Below are 20,093 nucleotides of genomic sequence, written 5' to 3' on the forward strand. Positions count from 1 at the left end.
GACGGAAGGGGACTGGACTTGGGGTGGTGAACACGTGATGCAGTGCAGATGATGTGTTACACAGCTGTACACTTGAAACCTCTATGGTTTTATCAACCAATGGCACCCCAAAAATTCAATAAAAAATGAAATAAAAAACACGTACATTGCAGCAAAACCCACTTAATACTTAAAACCTCTTTCATTCCACTCCTCTTCCCTCTAATACAAATACCACAGGGTGTCAGGGGATGAGTATCAAAGTGTAGTGTGTACACAGCTGGAAGGCCAGGCAACCGCTCTGATGTGACTGCTCGTGTTACTAGGGAGGAGAAGGGAGCACAGGGCAGGGTTACGTTAACAGCAAAGCCTTATGATGTTGGGGGGAAATGCAGTTACACAGTTTGCTTTGTCCAAGCCATCAGTGTAGTTTGACCCAAAGAAGTAAAAATTTTTACTACCTCAAAACCAAGCCCATGATCTTAGTGAATAAATATTGATGATGAAATACTATATTTTGGTTTTGTAGGTAGGATGCGAACCATTTTAGCACAGGTACAAATATCCTATATTCCTGGACCAAATTACCACTTGATTTTATATTGCCTACAGTTTTCCACACTACACATTCAGAAAACAAGAGAATCAGATGTAAGACAGGGAGAGAGAGAGAAAAAGAGAGAGACAGAGAGAGAGTACAAATACACTTGGAAATTAACACTAGGGCATTAGCTTTAAAACTATTTCCAATCTCAGCCATGTTCCTAATTTGTATTTCCTGAAGACATTCTGTAAGGGTTTCTGGAACAGTCATATAATGATAGTACCAAATTTGCTAGGCTTGTGACTTAAAATAAGCTTTCTTTCCATTTATAGCATCTACAAAATTGGATCTTTCAAAGCAGTTGTGGTTTTTTGACATTGAGAATAACTGAATTCCCAATAAATTAAAACAAAATTTTGGCACATGAAAATAAAAACTGCAAATTACATTTTAAAACATAATTAAAGAACCTAAGACTTTCCCACCAGATTTAATTTCCAAATATTTTAACACACAGAGAACACAATCAGTTATTTTGGTCAGTGTCCTTTATGTTAAGTCCCATGTCAAAAATTACTCACAAAATTGATAGCCATGAAAAACAACAACAACAACACGAACTGGTTGATTTTTTTCATGAGACAATAATGATCACACAATCTATCGTATTTCCCTCTTTGCTATGGCTTCCAGGCAAGCTCAGAACTAAAACTTGTACTTAACCGAAATATTTTTTTAAGTATGGATTTTCTGATGTGGCAAATGTCATTCACTGCTTAATTATTATTTTCAGTTATATTTTACCTGCTTAAGCATGTATTTATTATAAAATGCTGCCTCTTAAATCCTTTCTGAAAGTAGTTGGCATATAAAGAAGTTAAAATCACGTGTTTTCTATAGAAAAATGTCTCTCCCCAATAGCCCAAAGACCATGTAGGTTTAACAACAATGTTAGGAATACACATCTTGTTATATTCATCCTTAGGCAATCTTCGAGGAATGATAGCCAGGCCTAATCCACTGCGTGCACCCACACTCAGCTTATTAATGGAGATTTTTAGCTTGTGCTCAGATTCCCAAATTCATGGAAAATAATGTTGTTGAGATGTAATTTAAAAAGTTAAAACTGTTTCACCACGTATATCTTTTTTTGAAAACTTTCTGGTAATTTAAGAGAGGAAGAACAGGATTTCTGAAAACCCCACATTTTAGAATCAGTGATAGGTACAGCCTCTTACTATAAATCAATATGGCAAAATCAAGATGATCTGTCTACTTATCATGCACAAATTGTTCATATTAGAATCAATTCTCAGTTTAGGAAATCAGTGGAGGCACTGAGAGGGCAATGCTAGGCAAGACTCATTTTACTATATACCAATTCTATGTTTCACGTATTTTCCGATGATAACCTGCAAGTCTGTTGTGTCTACTTTGCATTAATCTGATAGTGGTTTGCTGTGGCTGCTTTGGTCACCTGACCTTCGATTTGTCTGTACCTCAACAGGTCACCTAGACAGCTCTCCTGAGATGGTGACACCATCTCTGGGTTGGATCACAAAGGTTCTCTGTCACAGTCTCATGCACACCACTCACTGTGGCAACAAACTAAAAGACCACACAATCTCTAAGTGGTTCAGGGTCCTAAAAGAACAACGAAGAGATCAAGGATCCCAGGTACTGTTTTTCTCCTAATTCAAAGGGGTAAATTGTAGAAATTCTCTTACTACATTGCAGTTCAATAGCAAAACAAGAATTACATGCAGAACTATCTTGTTAGAAGAAGCTTTCCTAGAATAATCATCAGGAAGATATAAATTCTCTGTATTATAATTGATTGAATCAATCAAATCCTTCTTTAAAATATTTTCAATAAAAAAGATGGGGCAAATGAGAAATATCTGATAATGAGGTGGTGAATTTCTATATATCTTTGTATCTACTGATCTGCATGCTTTTTCTTAAACATTATGACCTTAAGGAGATAGCAGACTAAATGCCTTTTATGAGGGTGGTAAATTTAATGTGCACTTCAGCAAATCACATCAGAAATACCCTACCATTGATAAACAAGGTATTATGGCAGAAATATAATATATGCATAGAATAATTAGCTGAATGCACCAAGTAAAATGGGGGAAATGGTTAATTGTCCTAGTTGTGTTATTATATCTTATCATTTCTATATAAAACAGAAGTTACTTGAATAACAACTAAGCACAACCAAGCTATAATAATTATACAGCATATTCACCAAAAAGGACTTCCTGGTTGATATATGATTCACCTTATGGTAGGTAACTGTACTTTATAATAATGATTTTATTATCCACATGCAATATATTACCCATTTAGAAAGGCCAAAAGAATACTGTATATTTAGCATACAATTTTTATACATTGTATGCATTCAAGAATCTGATGGAAAAAAAAGCAGCAAAGACATAGTATCCAAAACAGCTATTTCACTGGTCTTCTTTGGTTAAGCATTTCAACTAGTCCTTCCCACAAAATGGCCTCCATTGCTAAATGGAAGCAGCCAGACATGAGCTGAAAACCAAATCTCTCCAGAGCCCAAATAAGAAATTATACAATCCAATATTTAAGATATTTGTGTTTGTTCTGCATCCAATGACAAAACAGCGATTTGAAAAAATGATCTATTTTACAAAGTATATGCTCACTTTGTTTTTTTTGAAAACTGTGAATGGAATTCAGGACTTAAAAGGTATCATACATTAGATTAATCAGAACACAATGATAAAAAGATATATCTGGAAAATTTAGGACTTACCTGAATGAAACTTTGAAACAATAGCCTCAATGAATAACCCAAAATAAATACAAAATGTTACCATTTGGGTATACATAAGATTTTTAAAAACATAACTTAATGATAATTTCTTTAAAAATATCTTCTCTAAAATTAACTAAGTACATAGCTTACACAGGAAATCATTTCCCTTTGGATCGAGAGTGCTTTCAGCCTGTCTTGCCACTGCCTACGAGCATTCCCATGGCAGCAATTCCAATTGTTTCAAAAAAGACTCAAACTATGAGAAATATAATCCTGTGCTACAGCATTTGAAGAAGTCAAATGGTCCTCATACTTAATATTTCAATTAGAAGAAATTTAATTAATAACCTTATTATATGTCCCTGTGGCTTAATTACATGTGACAACTCTAAAATTTCCCCTTTGTTGTCATTGGGTGAACCGCACCCTACACCGGGCAGATGCGACACAGCCAAAATCACAAAGATGTCCTCTAATTTTGGCCTCCACTTGCGTTGGCTTTCCACAACAGCACTCAAGTAGTAGTTAGTTATATAAATTAATTTTATATCAATTATTATGTATCAATTATTTAATTCTACTAGGTAAACAGACACTACACCGACTTACAACTCAAATATCATATCATAGAAGACAATGGTAGACTTAGCATCATCTTTGAAGGAGAAATTAAGTTTGAAATTATTCTTAATAAATTGCATGGCTAGCAATCAAAAGATCAGCATCGATTTTACAAAAGCTCTAATGAGGCTGGAGGCAAAAATATAACACATGCTGATTTAATAAGGACCACTGACAATTCCGGCACTATGGCTACTATAGTGAGACTACATTCTTAGTCAGCAAGCCCCAGAAAAATGGAAGTAACTTTCCTATAAATATATATTACTGACCAAAAAAACCTGTGCTGAGTATATCTATATCGCCCGGTCATTATCCGAAAGTAGAAGACTCAAGGTCAAATGAAAAATAACCAATAACTCCCATTCTTTGCTTTACCGCCTCCCACTCTTCAGTCAAGAAATTAACATCTACTTAATCAGTAGTATTGTCATATTTAGATAATTATAAAATTGTTTAAACACATCCTAAAACAAATAGAAGATTTATTTCAGTGTTTAAAGTTATATTATTTGGGGAGGGGGAATAACTAAGAAAAAGCTTATGTGTGATGTGGATAATAAGGTTAGATTTCAATGGAAAAGAGAATTATTGAAACCTAGTGTGTTATATGGTTTCATTAGAAAAGAAAATGATCTTGTTATTGATATCAATTGCTTTTCAATTTCTCTTTAATAAAATTTCACAGAAATCTCTTTAAGAACACATTAAAGGGCTTTGATTATATACAGGGTGGGCAAAAGTAGACTTACAGTTAGGAGTACGCGAAACACAGAGTTTATTTCTGTATTATTATTAATTAATTATTGTACTATTTTGCACACAAACAACTGTAAACCTACTTTGCCCCACCCTGTACACCCTAAAGAATGTATTGTACTACAAAGATACATGCTCAGTACGATTTTTTTTCATCTGAAATTTATAAAGATAATTTTCCATGCTGACAGTGCACATTTCATCCATAAGTTTGAAGAGTCAAATGCTACCACAGCTGGGGGTTATTCTGCCAAATGGCTTCCAACAGGGACTACAGAGATGGAGGCTAGGAGGCATGCGTGTGTGTATGTAGGAAAAAGCAACGGACCTGATGGGAAAGAGCCCTTCGCTGGAGTCATTTTTATCAATTACCATCTGAGTGATCTAATCAAATATAGAGACTAATGAAAAAAAGCAACGCTAGGAAGCAAAAGCAAATATTAAAACAGCTGCTTGATTACCTACAGAGATGAAAACAAAAAGCAAGGAGTGAGGCTGATATATTTCATAGGGATTTGCTAAGGCTGAGGGGAGGGGTAAGGGGGCAGATACCTTTAAAAAATCCATCATGAAAGGAACTAAGACAAGATTATAAAAAAGGGGCCAAGTTATAGCACACCATGGGATTTTTAATCTGGCTACCTGTGGTTTCTGTAGTTAAAGCCTTATTCATCCCTAAAACGAGGGGGGGTAGAGGGAAGAAAACAGAAAAAATCACATTTATATGTCAGTTTTGCAAATGATCAAACAGCGTGCATCAACAAGAATAATAAGAAAACATTAAACGCTGATGACTTTTTAAAAAGACACCCGTTTTATCAAATATTATTGATAATTACCTGTGAATCTCGTTTCTTGAACTCTTGAATTTGATTTTCGTGCTCCATATTGGCAGCGCGAAGCTGTTTTTCCAGGTTTTCAATTTCCCGTTCATGGTCTCGGACTAGGCTATCCTTCTCTGCGTTATGCTGCTGTAATAGGTGCGTCTTCTCCTGTTCATGCTCCAGCTTCAGCTCTACTATCTGATTGGACAATGAGGAGGACAGTTCATCAACAGAACATCCTTGTCGTCATGACAACTCATGGACAGCTTAATTTTTCTATAATTTATCCAAGTTGAAAATTTTATTTTTGCGTCATTATTACCTCACCCTTGAATACTCTCATTTTGGGGGGAGGGGTACCTAAATCTCCAAATATTTGAGACAGTTGGGCATATTCAATTAATCCTTCTGCAATCTGTTGACACAAATACCTGAACATTGAAAAAAATATGTTGAATGTTAGGTATCTCCTCCCCAAGAATTAGGGTATTACTGATCAACAATGGTTATAAATGGTTAATAGTCAGTACGCTTTGCTTTTTGCTTAAATATATACACGTACAAGCAGCAATTAAATCGGTCAGTTTTTTTTTTATGATTTTCAAATGAAAGATCGGAGGTAAATATGCATCTGGATTATTGTATATACAGTTGTCTTTTCAAAAATAAAATGATAAATTTCAAAGCTCTATTATCTCGTTGTCAGCTACGGTACACCAACACAAACAGATGTTATGTGTTCCAGAAGGGCACCTGCTGTGCTGCAAGCTTGCGCCATGATTTCATAAAAAGCATTCTATTCTCAGGATCCTTTCCCAGTCCACTCCACACTGGAGACTGTGACCTTGGCCAGTCTTAGCCTCTCCCTGCAAGACTGAATGGCAGCCGGAGACCAAGGGCCTGGTTGCCGCAGCTTTGATACTAATCCTCCCAGACTGTGCACAATGGCACCCTACCTGGCCTGCAAACTATAGCCAGCCAGGCTGTCTTTGAAGCAGGTGATGAATAGGGGACCGCAGGAAGCCAGCTTCCCCAGTGAACTCCAGGCCACACAGCTGCTAAGAACAGTCACTTGGATTTTTCTTCAGTTTTGGTGGATTTCAGGGGAAAAAACTGCTGTTATCTAGAATACGTTGTGTTATTTTCGGCGTGAGAATCCATCTTCAAAAAAGCTAACAGTAGGAGCCTGCTCCAAATCGATCTTGTTTCGTGCAATGAATCACCAGACTACCTTATCTTAAAGCTATAGCATTCATTTCTCCAGGCATGCCTGCTCTGTTCAATTTCAGAAGTTATCTTCTTTTGAGATTAAAAATTCTCATCCTCTACTAGCCAATTAAGAATCAAAACACAAATTAAATTTGCTTTTAATTTAGACACAGGTTTCAAATTTTTTTTATTGTGATTTGTGACTTTTCTTAGAGAACTGGGGAATCAACAATAAATTTCTGACCACATGTAAATTTATTATTCTATTTAGAAGAAAGAGAAGTATACTAACTCTTGCATATATATGCTTACCAGAACAAAATAATCTATAATATGAAAGAATTTATTTTGTGTCTGAGAATATATATGTGTTCTAGTGACTTCATGTTTATTTAAAATATAGGAATCTTTTGTCCATATTATTCTACCGTTGGCAATATATAGGAACAAATAACAATTTTCTCCTTAAACAATATATAAGGTAGTAAAGAAAAGTCTTCTTTGATTATTTAAAATAAATGTACATGCTTTATTCTGTGGTCCATACAACTACAATGTTAATTCCAACAAAAGAGAGAATTTAAAAACGTATTGATATTACTGCGTTTTTCAGTCAGCCGACTGTATGAATTATTGAGTTAGAATATCTTTAGTTCTCAGACACATTATCATTTCTACTCAGTGTTATGCTATCAAGCATCATTACAACAAAGTCTAAAATTTTACTGAAAATCATTCAAATATACAACACACTGGGAGGAAATAGAGGGAGGGGGAGAGTCCCACTGAAATCTCGAAAAGCCTCAGAAGAACTAGGGGGACAGGCGTGGTTTAAAATAGATAGAAAGCAAAACATTTTACAATATTCTAGGAAAAAGTAACCAACTGACCTATAATTAAGGCAAAAGAATTACAGATTTTTTTCCCCTAGAAAAAGATCGGTGGCCAGAAGGCGCTGTGGGGTCGTTGGTAATGGCGCCACCTTGCTCTAGGCTCTGGGAATAATGCGTGATCAGAGTAACCTTCCCTGTCATTGGAAGAGTTCTCTCTGATAGACTGACCAATGACCCTGCCCATCTTCAAATCTGAGCTTATTCATTCTAACAAATCAGGAACAAATGAAACAGATGAAGAAATTTCAAGCCTAAACATAGATGTGCATAAACTATCATTAGTTTGTTGTTTTGTCAGGGCCTGTTACTCAGATGCTAATTAACTAAAAAAAATCTCAAGGTTGCTGGAACCTTTTGAAGTGAAGTGGCTTAGGCTTGTCTACTTGATCCAACACTGCTTGGCCAACTTCTAGATGTTATAAGCCCTTTCTGGTTTTTGCCTAGGTGTGTCGTCTCCTGATAAATAGAAGAGTCCAGGAGAAAAACCCAAATGTTCTGGAAAAATCTTGATGATGGATTCATAACCACAAAGGCCATCATGAAGGTGGATCTATGTTTAAATGCAAGGTTTTACTTGTTCCTAGACCCTTTTGTATAAGTAAAAAAATAATTCTTGGATTTTTCAGTTTGGTCCTTTACTTATGGCCACATCTCAAAGGTAAACAGGAAGTAGCATATCCTCCTTACACTGGTCTACTAGACACTTTTGGTTAACAGACAATAATTTGTAATGGAGTTAATGCTGACCAGGAAGAGGTAAATCATGGAAAATTTAGAGGATGTAAAAGTAGACGGCCTCCACAAGGATGAATGTTGAGTGGTCAACATGGTCTCTAAGTCAAGGTGGTCCCAAACCTATAACACAAGGTCTGTCTGGAAAAAGTCCAACCATTGTTAATATAATGAGAATGGTTTATATGACATCGATGTAACCTGGCAGCCAAGGAGAGTGGACTGGAATGCACATGCGTGAACAATGACGACTTCACTGTAGTAGTCAGTGAGGGCAGCGGACATTGTTGAGTGGACATGTGTACTGTGTGGATGTCACATTCAAAATGACTGAGTGAGTAAAGCAACAAATCTGCATCAAATTTTGCGTTAAGCTTAAACATTCCTCGTGGAAACTATTTGGATGATTCAGAAGGCCACAGCTATGGGCAACTGGTGATTGGCCATGACAATGTGCCCGTTATGCATCACATTTCATGCAGAGTTTTTTGGTGAAACATTAAATCACCCAAGTGACCTGGCCCTCCCCCAACCCCCTCTGCAGCCCAGATTTGGCACCCTGTGACTTCTGCCTTTGCCCAAAACTAAAATCACCTTTGAAAGGGAAGAGATTTCAGACTGTCAATGAGATTCAGGAAAATACACTGGGGCAACTCCTAGTGACTGGGAGAACTGTGTGAGGTCCCAAGGTGCCTACTTTGAAGGGGACTGAGCTGTCACTGTCCTATGTACAATGTTTTTTGTATCTTGTATCTGCCTCAATAAATGCCTCTATTTTTCATAGTACATGGATGGATACTTTCTGGGCAGATTTGGTATATGCTACAGGGAAAATAGGATGCATCATCACCAAGAAATCTGCTTAATTAAGACTGGGTAAAGATAGCCTTGTAATTTAGAAGGAAAGCTTCGAGTTCCCTAATCCAAAAGCATTGAGCTGTGGGCCATGTAACTCTTGCAGTGTCCACGCTACAGGTACTAAAGCAGACTGGCACGTCTCCCAGGAACAAGGAAGATGATTAGCCCTCATTTGCAAGCATCCAGCAGCATATAGCAGCCCCTTAAGATACTGAGGTTTATGGCCCAGTGCTTGCAGTTTGAGTGAGAAAATGGCTTTATTGCCTAGAAACTATTAGGTTGACTCACATGCAATTGCCCTTCTTGTAGGTTAAAACGGAAGGTGGATAAGTCTATCTACTATGTACCCCACTCTGAATATGAAGTTCAAGAGCGGTTTTGGAGTCCTGAAATCCCTGCAAGCACAGCTCTCTAGCCCAGACTCAATCACGTCTCAGTCTGATGACGATGAGGTTCTCATTCCAGCTGAGGCTTCACGGAAGCGTGCAGGGACAGAAGCCCATACCCGGCTCTGAGGGAGACCAAGGAAGAACTACTAGAAACCCAAGTCTCCGGGGGTCTTGGAATATGTATTTTAAGCCCTGGCAACTAGTTTATGGTAAAATTAGTGCTAGCAAATGCAGCCTGAACACCTCTCAATAATCTTGTACAGGAAAAGACAAAGGGAACGAAGTAAGTCATTACTTCTCAGTACACAACACGTGAAAGACCAACACATACCCAGTAACACGTCAGAAATTCCAAAACCGAGAACATAAATAACAGAAGTGCTAGAACACATCAAACACATTCAAAAGGAGAAACTGTGGTGCCAATACTAACTAAAATAACCTCAAATGTAACCAAACTACAAAATCTACAAGCCTTGGTGTAATGGGTTAAAGGCCTATTGAATATAAGTGTGGAAGTTGAAGTGTTTGGAGTGATTTAGAGGCCACCTACTACAGCATTAGTCTTGGTCAGGAATCTTCCCTGCAGCGCTCTGACAACCAGTCACTACCCGGCTGCTGGACTGGGCTTAGAAATACAGAACCAATTGTAGTCCAAGGCAGCCTATGCTTCATACTGGACACACCTGGCATTGGAAGTCCCGGGTAAAGATAGCAGGGAATGCTAAAAATTATAAATTAAAAAAAAAAGTTAAAAACAAAACAAGAGAACATTCACTGGCAGCAACCTAACAAGGAAAGAGGATTACCATCTTGGTCATAAATTTCAAAAGGTGGCAGCTGAGGAAAGAAAGAGAAGATTCTTGTCAAGGAACATGTATAAAGGACACATGGACAAAGCCAAAGGTGGGTAGGATCGAGGGTGGGAGGTGAGGATGGCTGGGGCTGGAGGGACTGGTGGGGGGAAAATGGAGACAACTGTACTTGAACAACAATAAAAAGAAGAAAAAGAAAGAAAGATTCTGACATGGTTCAGTGAGACCTACTACTCTGCCCCCATCCCCCAGGGGTAGAACTGTTAAGATAAAATAATGTTGGGGAATATTCTCTAATACCCCAGTTTTGGAGGGAAATAGACTAAAGATCAATCACTCCCTTTTCCCTGTTTTGCCCGGGTCAGGAGTGGGAGGGTAACTGCATGGGAGAGAAATGGCTGCTGGAAAGAGATGAATAAAACTTGGAAAGTGAAAAACTGGGGCTTATTCTTCCTGATGGAAGCATGGGCTTCAAAGCTCCCTTAAAAAAGAAAAAAACCTTCCAATGCACAAACCCTGGTGTAGGACATTAATAAAATGTTGAAAGGGCAGATATCAGTTTCTCTAACAAACATTGCTCGGAGCTCCAATTAAGTTCTCCTCCTCCATCCTTATCATAATCTCAAGCTATAGAAAGGTAAATGCATGGGGAAAATACAATAAAGATTTAATAAGTAGGAAAAAAGTAAAGTAAATGTGACAAAACACCCATGCCCTCAAACTGAAACTCAGAGGAAAACAGGCTGAAAATAAAGAAAGAAAAGGAGTCAAAGAGAATTCATGCATATTATACCGAAACAAGTAGTAGATTTGGACAGAGCTGCCCACATTAAGCCCAAGCAAGATGAAGGGAAAAAATATCTAGACAACTGTAAATTTATTATATCCGGGAAAAAAAAAAAGAATTGAACACAAAAGGGGAGGAAAGAAGGAAGGCTGGCCCATCATTCTGCAGAGGAGGAGGAAAACATACCTTAAAAAACTGAAACAATTATAGTGAAAGAGTAACTTACTAAGAAGATGAGTGCAATGAAAAAGACCTTCAAGACAAAAGAAACAATAAACCAAGGATTAAAATAACTCCATCACAAAATTAATTCTAAAGTAGAAACGATAATAAGCTGAATAAACATGCTGCAGATCTACTTACTGACAAGACGTGGCACAATCAGAGTAAAGGCCCGTGGAGACAAAGAGAAGATAACAGAGAGAGAAAATAGAAGAAGAAAATCCATGTATACACAGATATTCCTCTCAAATGAATGAAAAGATGGCTGTGTGAATCAAAGAGGTACACTGTATACCAAGAAAAACGGATTCAGGTCGAGGAAAAGAATGGCTCAAGAATACTAAAACTAAACTCAAACATGGAAGAACTCAAAGACTACAAAACCCAAACTACTCCTGAAAACAAAAAAACTCTTGAAGAAATCCGGGCAACCAGGAGAAAACTTAAGAATCTGTATTAAGAATGACCATTAGTTGTCACAACACAGAGGGACAATGCGCACAAAGCTTTAGGGGAAAAACAGGATGATCAGAAAATTTTATTTCCAGCCAAGCTATCCTTCAAAAACACAGTGGTTCTCAAGCATGCCAAAGTGCAGTAAATACAACAACTATATGCCCTTCTTGAAAAAAACTTATTTAATGATGATATATTACTAGCCAACAGATGAATCCAAATAAAGAACTCAGATATGAAGAAGATGTGTTAAAAGTCCTTGTGGTGGGCATGGAAGTGATTTAAGTAAAAAACTAACTATATAACTGTGAGGATTATGGTTATAGAACAAAATAAAAATGCTACAAACTTTTACAATGTATAAATAATACGATAATTGACAAAATAGAATGGTAGAGGTGGGTGGGAGGGAATGTAAGCATGTCAATTTTATTTTTTTTTACTGTGAAGTAATGCTCTCAAAACTGAACTATAAAATCTGAAAATGACTCTAACCTCAATGTATTTTTAATCTTTATTTCTTACAACTCTAAGAAATAATCTCTCATAAAGAAACTTTATGAAATTTTATAACTTTCAGAAGTTTCTCCAGTTCCCCTTTTTTCTTTACTTGAATTGGTTTCACATAACATTAAATATTTTAGTAAGTGGCAAATACAGCACGATCCTGTTTCTAAATATTTGTTCCTGAAAATTACCCTTTTCTTTATTTATCTACCTCACAGAAATTTCTGAAATGATGCTCTATGTGATTCACAATAGTCCTTTCTAAAAGATATGATTTGGGTAGAACTTCTGCTGTCTTCATTGTGAGTTTACCATGTCAAATGGCAACAGCTCCCTTTGGGGGATGTCTTTATCAAGGAGCAAGGTCTCCCTTCAAACACGTGGGTTTGGGTCTCTGAACTGTGAACTTAGATCTGGACACTTGAAGGACCATAGTTTTCCAATGAAGTGGACAACTGCTGAAAGTTCCCTTGCCGGCTCTTGACTTTGTTCTTGATGTTGTACAATTAGCTCTCTCTGTACAACTGGCCGCTGTCTGTCTCTCTGTCAGAACACCATGTTGCATTCACTGTCACTACCGATCCCTGCGGAGCAAGACGCCATGCTAACCTTCCATCTGCCAGCCAACGGAAGGGAGGCAGCCCAGTTTCATGGTAGCCCCTCCTACGGTATGGCCGTGGTGTGTAAAGGAAGCTGCCACACAGCTATTCAATGACATCGGTGTCCCCACCATCAGCGCAGTCCTCAGCACCTTAGGTGAAGGCAGTATCATTTAGGCCTCCCTGGTCCAAAGTAACAAAATCATTCTAATATCCTCTTTTTCCTGAGAATTTTGACCCGAAACCTATGCCAAGGCAGCTCTGACATCTCCACCTTGGATCAATTTGCCTGATCAGGTGGGGAAGCTCACTACCTAGTACAATCACAAACTACTGTAAACGTGCTACCTTTTTAAAAAAGAGATGAAGATCAGTTCAATATTGTGAACAATTGTACACATCAGACTCATAACAGCTCAAGGGCACTTTGCTTTAACATGTTAGCCATTGAAAGACAAGGACTTTTCTGTAGGGCCTGCCGGACAACACTTACACAGCATCCGACTTCCCATCCAAGGGCACCCCGCGAACAAATTTTGCTTCTTATAAAATGTAGTGCTACTTTTACATCACTCGTGTGACTCGTGGCATTCAGACCCATACTACCAGACAAGTGTGTCGTGCGCTGGTTTTTCCCCTTACGAGGGGCAGACTTAGACCACCAGGTCATGTATCCGAGCGGTTTCCCACTTGCATTTGCAAAATAGCACTTTTGAAATGTGACCAAATTCTCTGGAGCTCCAGAAATTTAGCTCCAGTGGGACAGAGTCAATTGTTAGCGCCATTTCACCGGACTGATTTTGTGGCCTTACTAAAAGATGTTGGAATCTTTTTTTTTTTTAATTGCAGTTATATGAAGTAAAATGTGCTATTGGACATCACATTTCATGAGAGATAAAGACTCCCTTAACGATAAACTTAGGGACATATACAATCTGCTTTGAAACTTTGGAGTCAGAAGAAAAATACATTTTAGTGCAGAAAATACCACAGTACAGTCTGATGTTTTGAACAACTTCTTAATAAAAACAGGCACCAAGAAAAAAGAAAAAGAGAAAAGTCAGCAGTGGGTCAAGAGCAGAAATAGAATTTGTCATCTGTGGGTGGCCAGGTGGCTCCAGGATTAAACATTTGCTGCAACACAAAGAGCCATCCATGAAATCTGTCAATTAACAGTTCGCTTTAGTCACGCAAGTTCTCTTTATTTAAAGGTTTAATATTACTGTGCTAACTGCTATTAGAGATGGAACGTGGGCCTGCCAGCATATACCACTTCTTCGTTCCTTTTCCTCTCCAGTCAACCGTCAACAGCTACGAACACACCTCTGCGGAAGCCCCAAGCTCCAGCGCACTGAGGGCTGAAGGCTGGGAGCACGACAGGGATTCTGAAGGAAAGCTGAGAGAAGCTGGCTGTGTGAAAGCGAGTGCCATCCTCTCTGGTTTCCTCTCCTATTTAGCACTTCAAAACACCCGGCACCTGCAGGTGATGAGTGACAATAATTACCCTGAGCTTTTAAAAGTTTTTGAAAATTTTTCTGTATTTTCTGGGTTTTTATCTGCCAGATCTCTATTAAAACACCCACGAAGGATTCAGACAGTCAAACGCTTCAAGAAGTTTTTTCCTCACAGTTTAATGATGGTTCACTCATGCCACTCAAATTGAGAAAACTCATTAATTAAAATATGCCCTCTTAGACAGAGTTCAACATTTTTGGTAAAAACGTGTCTTGAGAGCGTATTTTAATTTTAATTTATTTTACTTTAGGTTTGTTTCTCTAAAACACATTCGGTTTGTCTTAATCTAGTACATCACTGCTTGTGAATGGGTATGAAATATAAAAATCATCCAAGTTTCCCAGCGAGTATGGAATTGGAAGGACAAACAGATCAACCTGGTTATAACCTCCTCCAATATATGGATTATGTCCTTCCTTTCTTTTTACTTTCCTGACATCACCTACTACAACATTTCGCAGTTATTTGTGATTTTGAACGGAAAAGGTGGCATTCTGGTGCAGTCAATAAATAGAACCTGAAGGAGTCAGAAGACAGGGCCTCCATCTTCCTTACCACCAAGTTGGCCTGCCCCCTGCACAGCCTCCGCCCTTCCCATGACGCCAACGGCCAGCTGTTCTTGCTGCAACCGAAGGTGCGTCTTTCCATCTGCATGGATTCCAGCCCTTCTCGCCAAATGAAGCACAACGGACCCAAATTACCCTGTCCCTCTCCGCTGATCAACACTTTCTTCCCCACTGCATCACTCTCGTCAACAAACAAGCATGTTTTTACTGTGTCTCATTTTTAAACACTCCCCCTGGATACCTACCTTCTACCTACCATCTCATTTTTCTGCTCCCTTTTCTTTCAAAATCCTCAAACTTGTTGCTCACATTCCATTCTCTCTTCACCCACATCCTTTAGACTTCGGTTTTCATATTCTACCGGAACCGGTCTTGTGGAGGTAGCTAAAGATCTTCTTGCCAAATCCGACGGTCAGTTCTTAGCCTCCATCTACTTCCCCTCTCAGCAACACCTGAAACTGGTACGTGCTTCCTCCTTCCTGAAATGCTTGCTGCACATGGCTTATGGGAAATAACACCTTCATTTTTCCTTCGACCTCACCGGCTGCTCCTTCTCGGTCTCTCTTGCTGCTTCCTCCACCTTTCCCCATCTCTATCGTTGGCACGCCCCTGGGCTCAGTCCTGGGACTTCCCTTCTATTTTCAATTCACACGTTGGTCTCTGTCACCACCATTCACCTGGCTGCAAAGCCTGTGAGTCATGTGAGTTCCCTCTTTCCCTCACACTCTACTTCACATCCATTATATAAGTAAATCGATATACAATTCTGATTTATAATAAACTCACACATTATATCCTTGGCATAGCTAATATTCTGTTTATGTATTTACAAGTTAAAAATGATGATGTGATGATGATGATGACGATGATTGACAATACCAATATTAACAACACACACCAATTGTTAAATGAAAGCTGTGCCCTAGAACAAAATAAAACAAGTCCTGTCTGCAAAACATATCCCAAGCCTGACCACCTGCCACCGGGCCACCCCTCCTGTCCTAGTCCTAACCACAGCCGTCTCTCACCAGACAATTGCAATTGTCTCTTAACCAGCCTCCCTGCCTCCTCTCCTGCCTCCACCACAGCCAACGCTTCACACAACAGCTACACAGATCTTTTTCGAGTGTAAACTGGATCTTACTCAAATGCTCAACAGCTTCCCATAGCACTCAGAATAAAACCCAGACCCCCCCCCCCCCCCGTCTGTAGAAGTTGCTGAACCGCAGCTCCTACCACTCTTTCTCTTGCTCTCTCCATTCTAGTCACATACCAACCCGTTTCCTCTACCTGAAGTATTCTTTCCTTATATCAGGTTTTTGTATGGTTTTCTCCTTTACTTCACTCAGGTTTTAATAACACTTTAAGAAGTCACTTTTAATATCCAATCACTTCTTTACAGCCCTTCACTGACAACCGTATCTAAGGCAACACCTTATATAAAGTAACAACTTGATATAAAATAGCCGCTTCACTTATAAAATCTTACCTTGCTTTCTCTCATAGCAACTGTCATCATCTTACCTACACTATCTTTTGAGAGAGCGAGAGCAAGCATGCGTGTGGGGTAGGGTCTCCTGTGCTGTAAGCACCGAGGCCCTACTTTGTTCACGACCATATCCCAAGTACCTGGAACAGGGTCTGGCACCAAGCAGTTGCTCAACAACATATGTTAAGTAATGAGTGACTTGGAAGACATGATTTCAATTTTAGATTTTTAAGGTATCCAGAGAATGGGAATCATCAGCGAGTTATATCACTACTTAGGAAACATTCTTAAAATGAAGTATCCCTAGAACAAAATACATAATATACAATTCATACTATAGTTAATGACTAGAACTGAGTTCAGCTTTGCTTTCTTAATTCCCATTCCAGATAAAGATGCCATTTGCTTTAAATACATGAGAAAAGTTGCAAGCCAAAAAAAATAAGAGAGAGAGAGAGAGAGATCCTATCTAACATACCTTTCACTAATTATCAGTGCCCATTCTAGGAACCCAGGCTCCCGGCAGTTGGCCTGGACCCATGGGCCCAGGCTCTATAACTTCATAGCCCACGTCTCTGATTCTGATGCCCAAATGGGCCAGGAAATTGGCCCTGTGCTTGTTGCCTGCAGGACCAATCTGTGCCCTGTAGCATGTGAGTCATATGAGTGACCTGGATTAGTTGGTTAGCGAAAGAAAAATCTGAAAGATTTGGAGCATCACTGGATCAGAAATTGCATTTGTCTTGATCACCACTGAGGAACAAAGGGCTGGCTGATATGCAGCCGAAGCTCCCAAATTATTTATTACAAACTGGAAAAGGAAAGCCAAGCCAAAAAACTTTTAAAAGGGTATAGTAAGGAAGCAAGAAGAGCAAGACAACATAGTAACAGGAGCATTTTAGATGCATAAAGCTATGAATCATATGAAAATCCATTTCAAAGAGCTTTTAGGAAGACCCACAAATTCATGGTCATTAACCTAATCTGTGACCTCAACACCAAAAAAAATTTTTTTACCAAGTGTTTCCAGTCAGATTGGTCATGCCATCACCAAATGACTGCAAAAATCCACCCCCCTGCCATCAGCTCTCCTGTCCATGTAATTCCTCCAGTCTCAGCAAATGATCTTGCCTCCTCTTTCACAAAGAAAACCCTTCAGGAATGAGAATGTCCTGGTTGTGCTACTACAGACCTACAAACTTCTGTGCATCTGTTCTCCCTTTCTCTCCTCGCTGGTTACGGCACAGGCCTGCCCCGCCCCTCCAGTGCCAGCCCCTCCACCTTCCTGGGAACCTGTACCAGTGAAGAGCGTCCCTCTATTTCCTCTGTCTCTTGCTTTCTACTATATCCTTTTCCAGTGTAGACTAAGTAGCCCATTTAAAATAAGCCTATGTTGTTAGCTATTTTACCTGACAAGTCCAGATAACCAAGCACTAAAATATTTACAGAGGAAAAATTGGGAATTGCGTGCTATCTGCTTTTTTAAATATCTCAACTGATCTTCAAATTTCCCACTTGCCTAGCTTCTATAATTTCTGTCTTACCTTAACTACCGTCTTTGCCACCAAAATATTTTAAGTTTCAAATAATGGTAACATGTAAGGAGTTGGTCCTTCAGTGTTTTTTATAATCAACAATAAATATTCTTTCATTCTGGAGAATTTCACCTCTTGTTTGTCTGTTGAAATACATTTCCCTTTAAAGGCTTTGTAGTGAAAAGAGAAGATATAATATCTAAAATTATGATGGAATTGCCAAAAACAAAAGCAAACCCCTCCGTGGTTCAGGAAATCCTAGCACGCCTGCCTTGTTGTTTGTCTCCGACTTGAATGAGGTTTGTGAGAAGACAATTAGAATTGTCTTTTTGTTCCAATGCGTTATATAGGAAAGAAACAGGAAATCTTGATGAAAGCTTGGGCTTTACAGGATATTTGTGTGAGTGTTTATCCTGTGTGTTTGATGTTTTTGTCTCCACATCTGCACATTTTATGCCTGCATTTTGGCTGGAATATTTTAAAATACCACTTCGCTTTTTTCTCTTCATTACAGTTCCTGGCATGATGCTTTCTATGTGGGAGGGGCTCAAAAATTAAAACGGAATAAGGAAACGTAGGCCCAGAAGGCACAAGTCATTCATTTCTCTGGATGTCAATTTCCTCATTATAAAATGTAAGGATTAAACCGGATAAGTGCTTCTAAAAATTTTCCACCAAAGTACCCCTAGCAGCAGTGAAAATGAATAGTTCCCCCCTGGGGGATCTGAGGACAAGCTGGAAGTTTCTTTGAAATGCTCTATTTTATCTTAAAAATTCATGAGAACTTTGCATTTTACAAAACAGGAAAGTCTATGTTTGTTTTAAAATAAATGTTACCTCAATAGTAAAACTATTTGCTTTCCCACAAATAATCATGTGAATCCAACCCTCCAGGAAACACGGATGCAGCTTCACACACACCAGGCCCTGGCTCGCTACCCCGGGGACCACTGCCCCAGTGGGAGAAGCCAGGGTGATCAGCATCTAAATAGCCCCCAGTGTGAAAGGCTATCTATAACCATTTCAGATTTTAACATTTAAGATTTTTATCCTTTAGAGAAAAGTAAGGCAAGAGACTAGAAAAGTGTTCACACTTGTACTTGAACGGCCACTGAAAGGGTAGGCGGAAGGCCTGGGGTAAGAAAAGCCCACGAGGAAGGCAGGTGAGTCTGCGGGGGAACCAGTGTGTCTACATCTGCCTGGAGACACGTGGAGGGGTGGAGGGGCTGGCCCTGGATCTGGGAGGGGCCTCTGCGGAGGACAGCCCCTCACAGGCGCACATCCCTCAACAATCCCGACTGCTATTTCAACACACTGGGGTGGGGAGCGTACTTTTTCATGAGACAAACGGCCGAACATTCCAGTGATCCTTTAGAAAAGAACTACTTTGAAATGAGTCAAGACATTCTTCACAGTACCATCCACACACAGGCTCAGTTTCTGCTCCCCGGAACACCATGAGGGGTTAGAGTGAGGATGAAGAGCACGGCACTGGTTCAGGTTCTAATTCCATCACTTACTTACCATGTGGGACCTTGGGCCAGAGCCTAACTGGACGTGCCTCAGTTTCCAAATAGAGTATGGCAGTAACAGATACGGGTGCCCGCTTCACAGAATGCCGTGAAGCTGGCAAGTGGCTGCAGTCACGGACAGCGTGTAGAAGTGGTACTTGGCCCCGGTAAGGACGGTCCTGCTACTAGCTGTATGACTATTATCACAGAGACCGATTGGAACATTTCCTGAATTACAAACCTTGAATTTATAAGTAGACATGCAATTCTCCTTAGTCTTACCTACTCTTGGCAAAATATCCTTTTTCTTTAAGCATTCCCTCTGACATGGCTCCAAACCTTTCTATATTATGGAAGAGCTCCTTCGAACATGTTTGAGTCTGTCAGAGCCCTACTTCACAGGAGTAACAGCATCGACCCCTTCCTGATATGACCCGATGGATAAACAAAGTCCCGGGCACCATGTCTTCACCCTCTTCTATCCCA

General features: G+C 39.3%; 1 protein-coding gene across 8 annotated transcripts in view; it reads right to left on the bottom strand.

The window, feature by feature from the left end:
- CEP112 (centrosomal protein 112) overlaps positions 1 to 20,093 on the bottom strand; it is a 370,586-nt gene that overhangs the window by 219,031 nt on the left and 131,462 nt on the right. For all 8 annotated transcript variants that reach the window (XR_006653046.2, XM_045182487.3, XM_045182485.3 and 5 more), the window contains one exon: positions 5,540 to 5,722. Coding sequence is in view for 7 of the 8 variants with exons in the window: in XM_045182487.3 (XP_045038422.2) it covers positions 5,540 to 5,722 (183 nt within the window). In the remaining variant the exon portion in view is untranslated. The remainder of the gene's footprint in view (positions 1 to 5,539; positions 5,723 to 20,093) is intronic.

Source organism: Desmodus rotundus, chromosome 9 (genome assembly GCF_022682495.2).
Source record: "Desmodus rotundus isolate HL8 chromosome 9, HLdesRot8A.1, whole genome shotgun sequence".
NCBI lineage: Eukaryota > Metazoa > Chordata > Mammalia > Chiroptera > Phyllostomidae > Desmodus > Desmodus rotundus.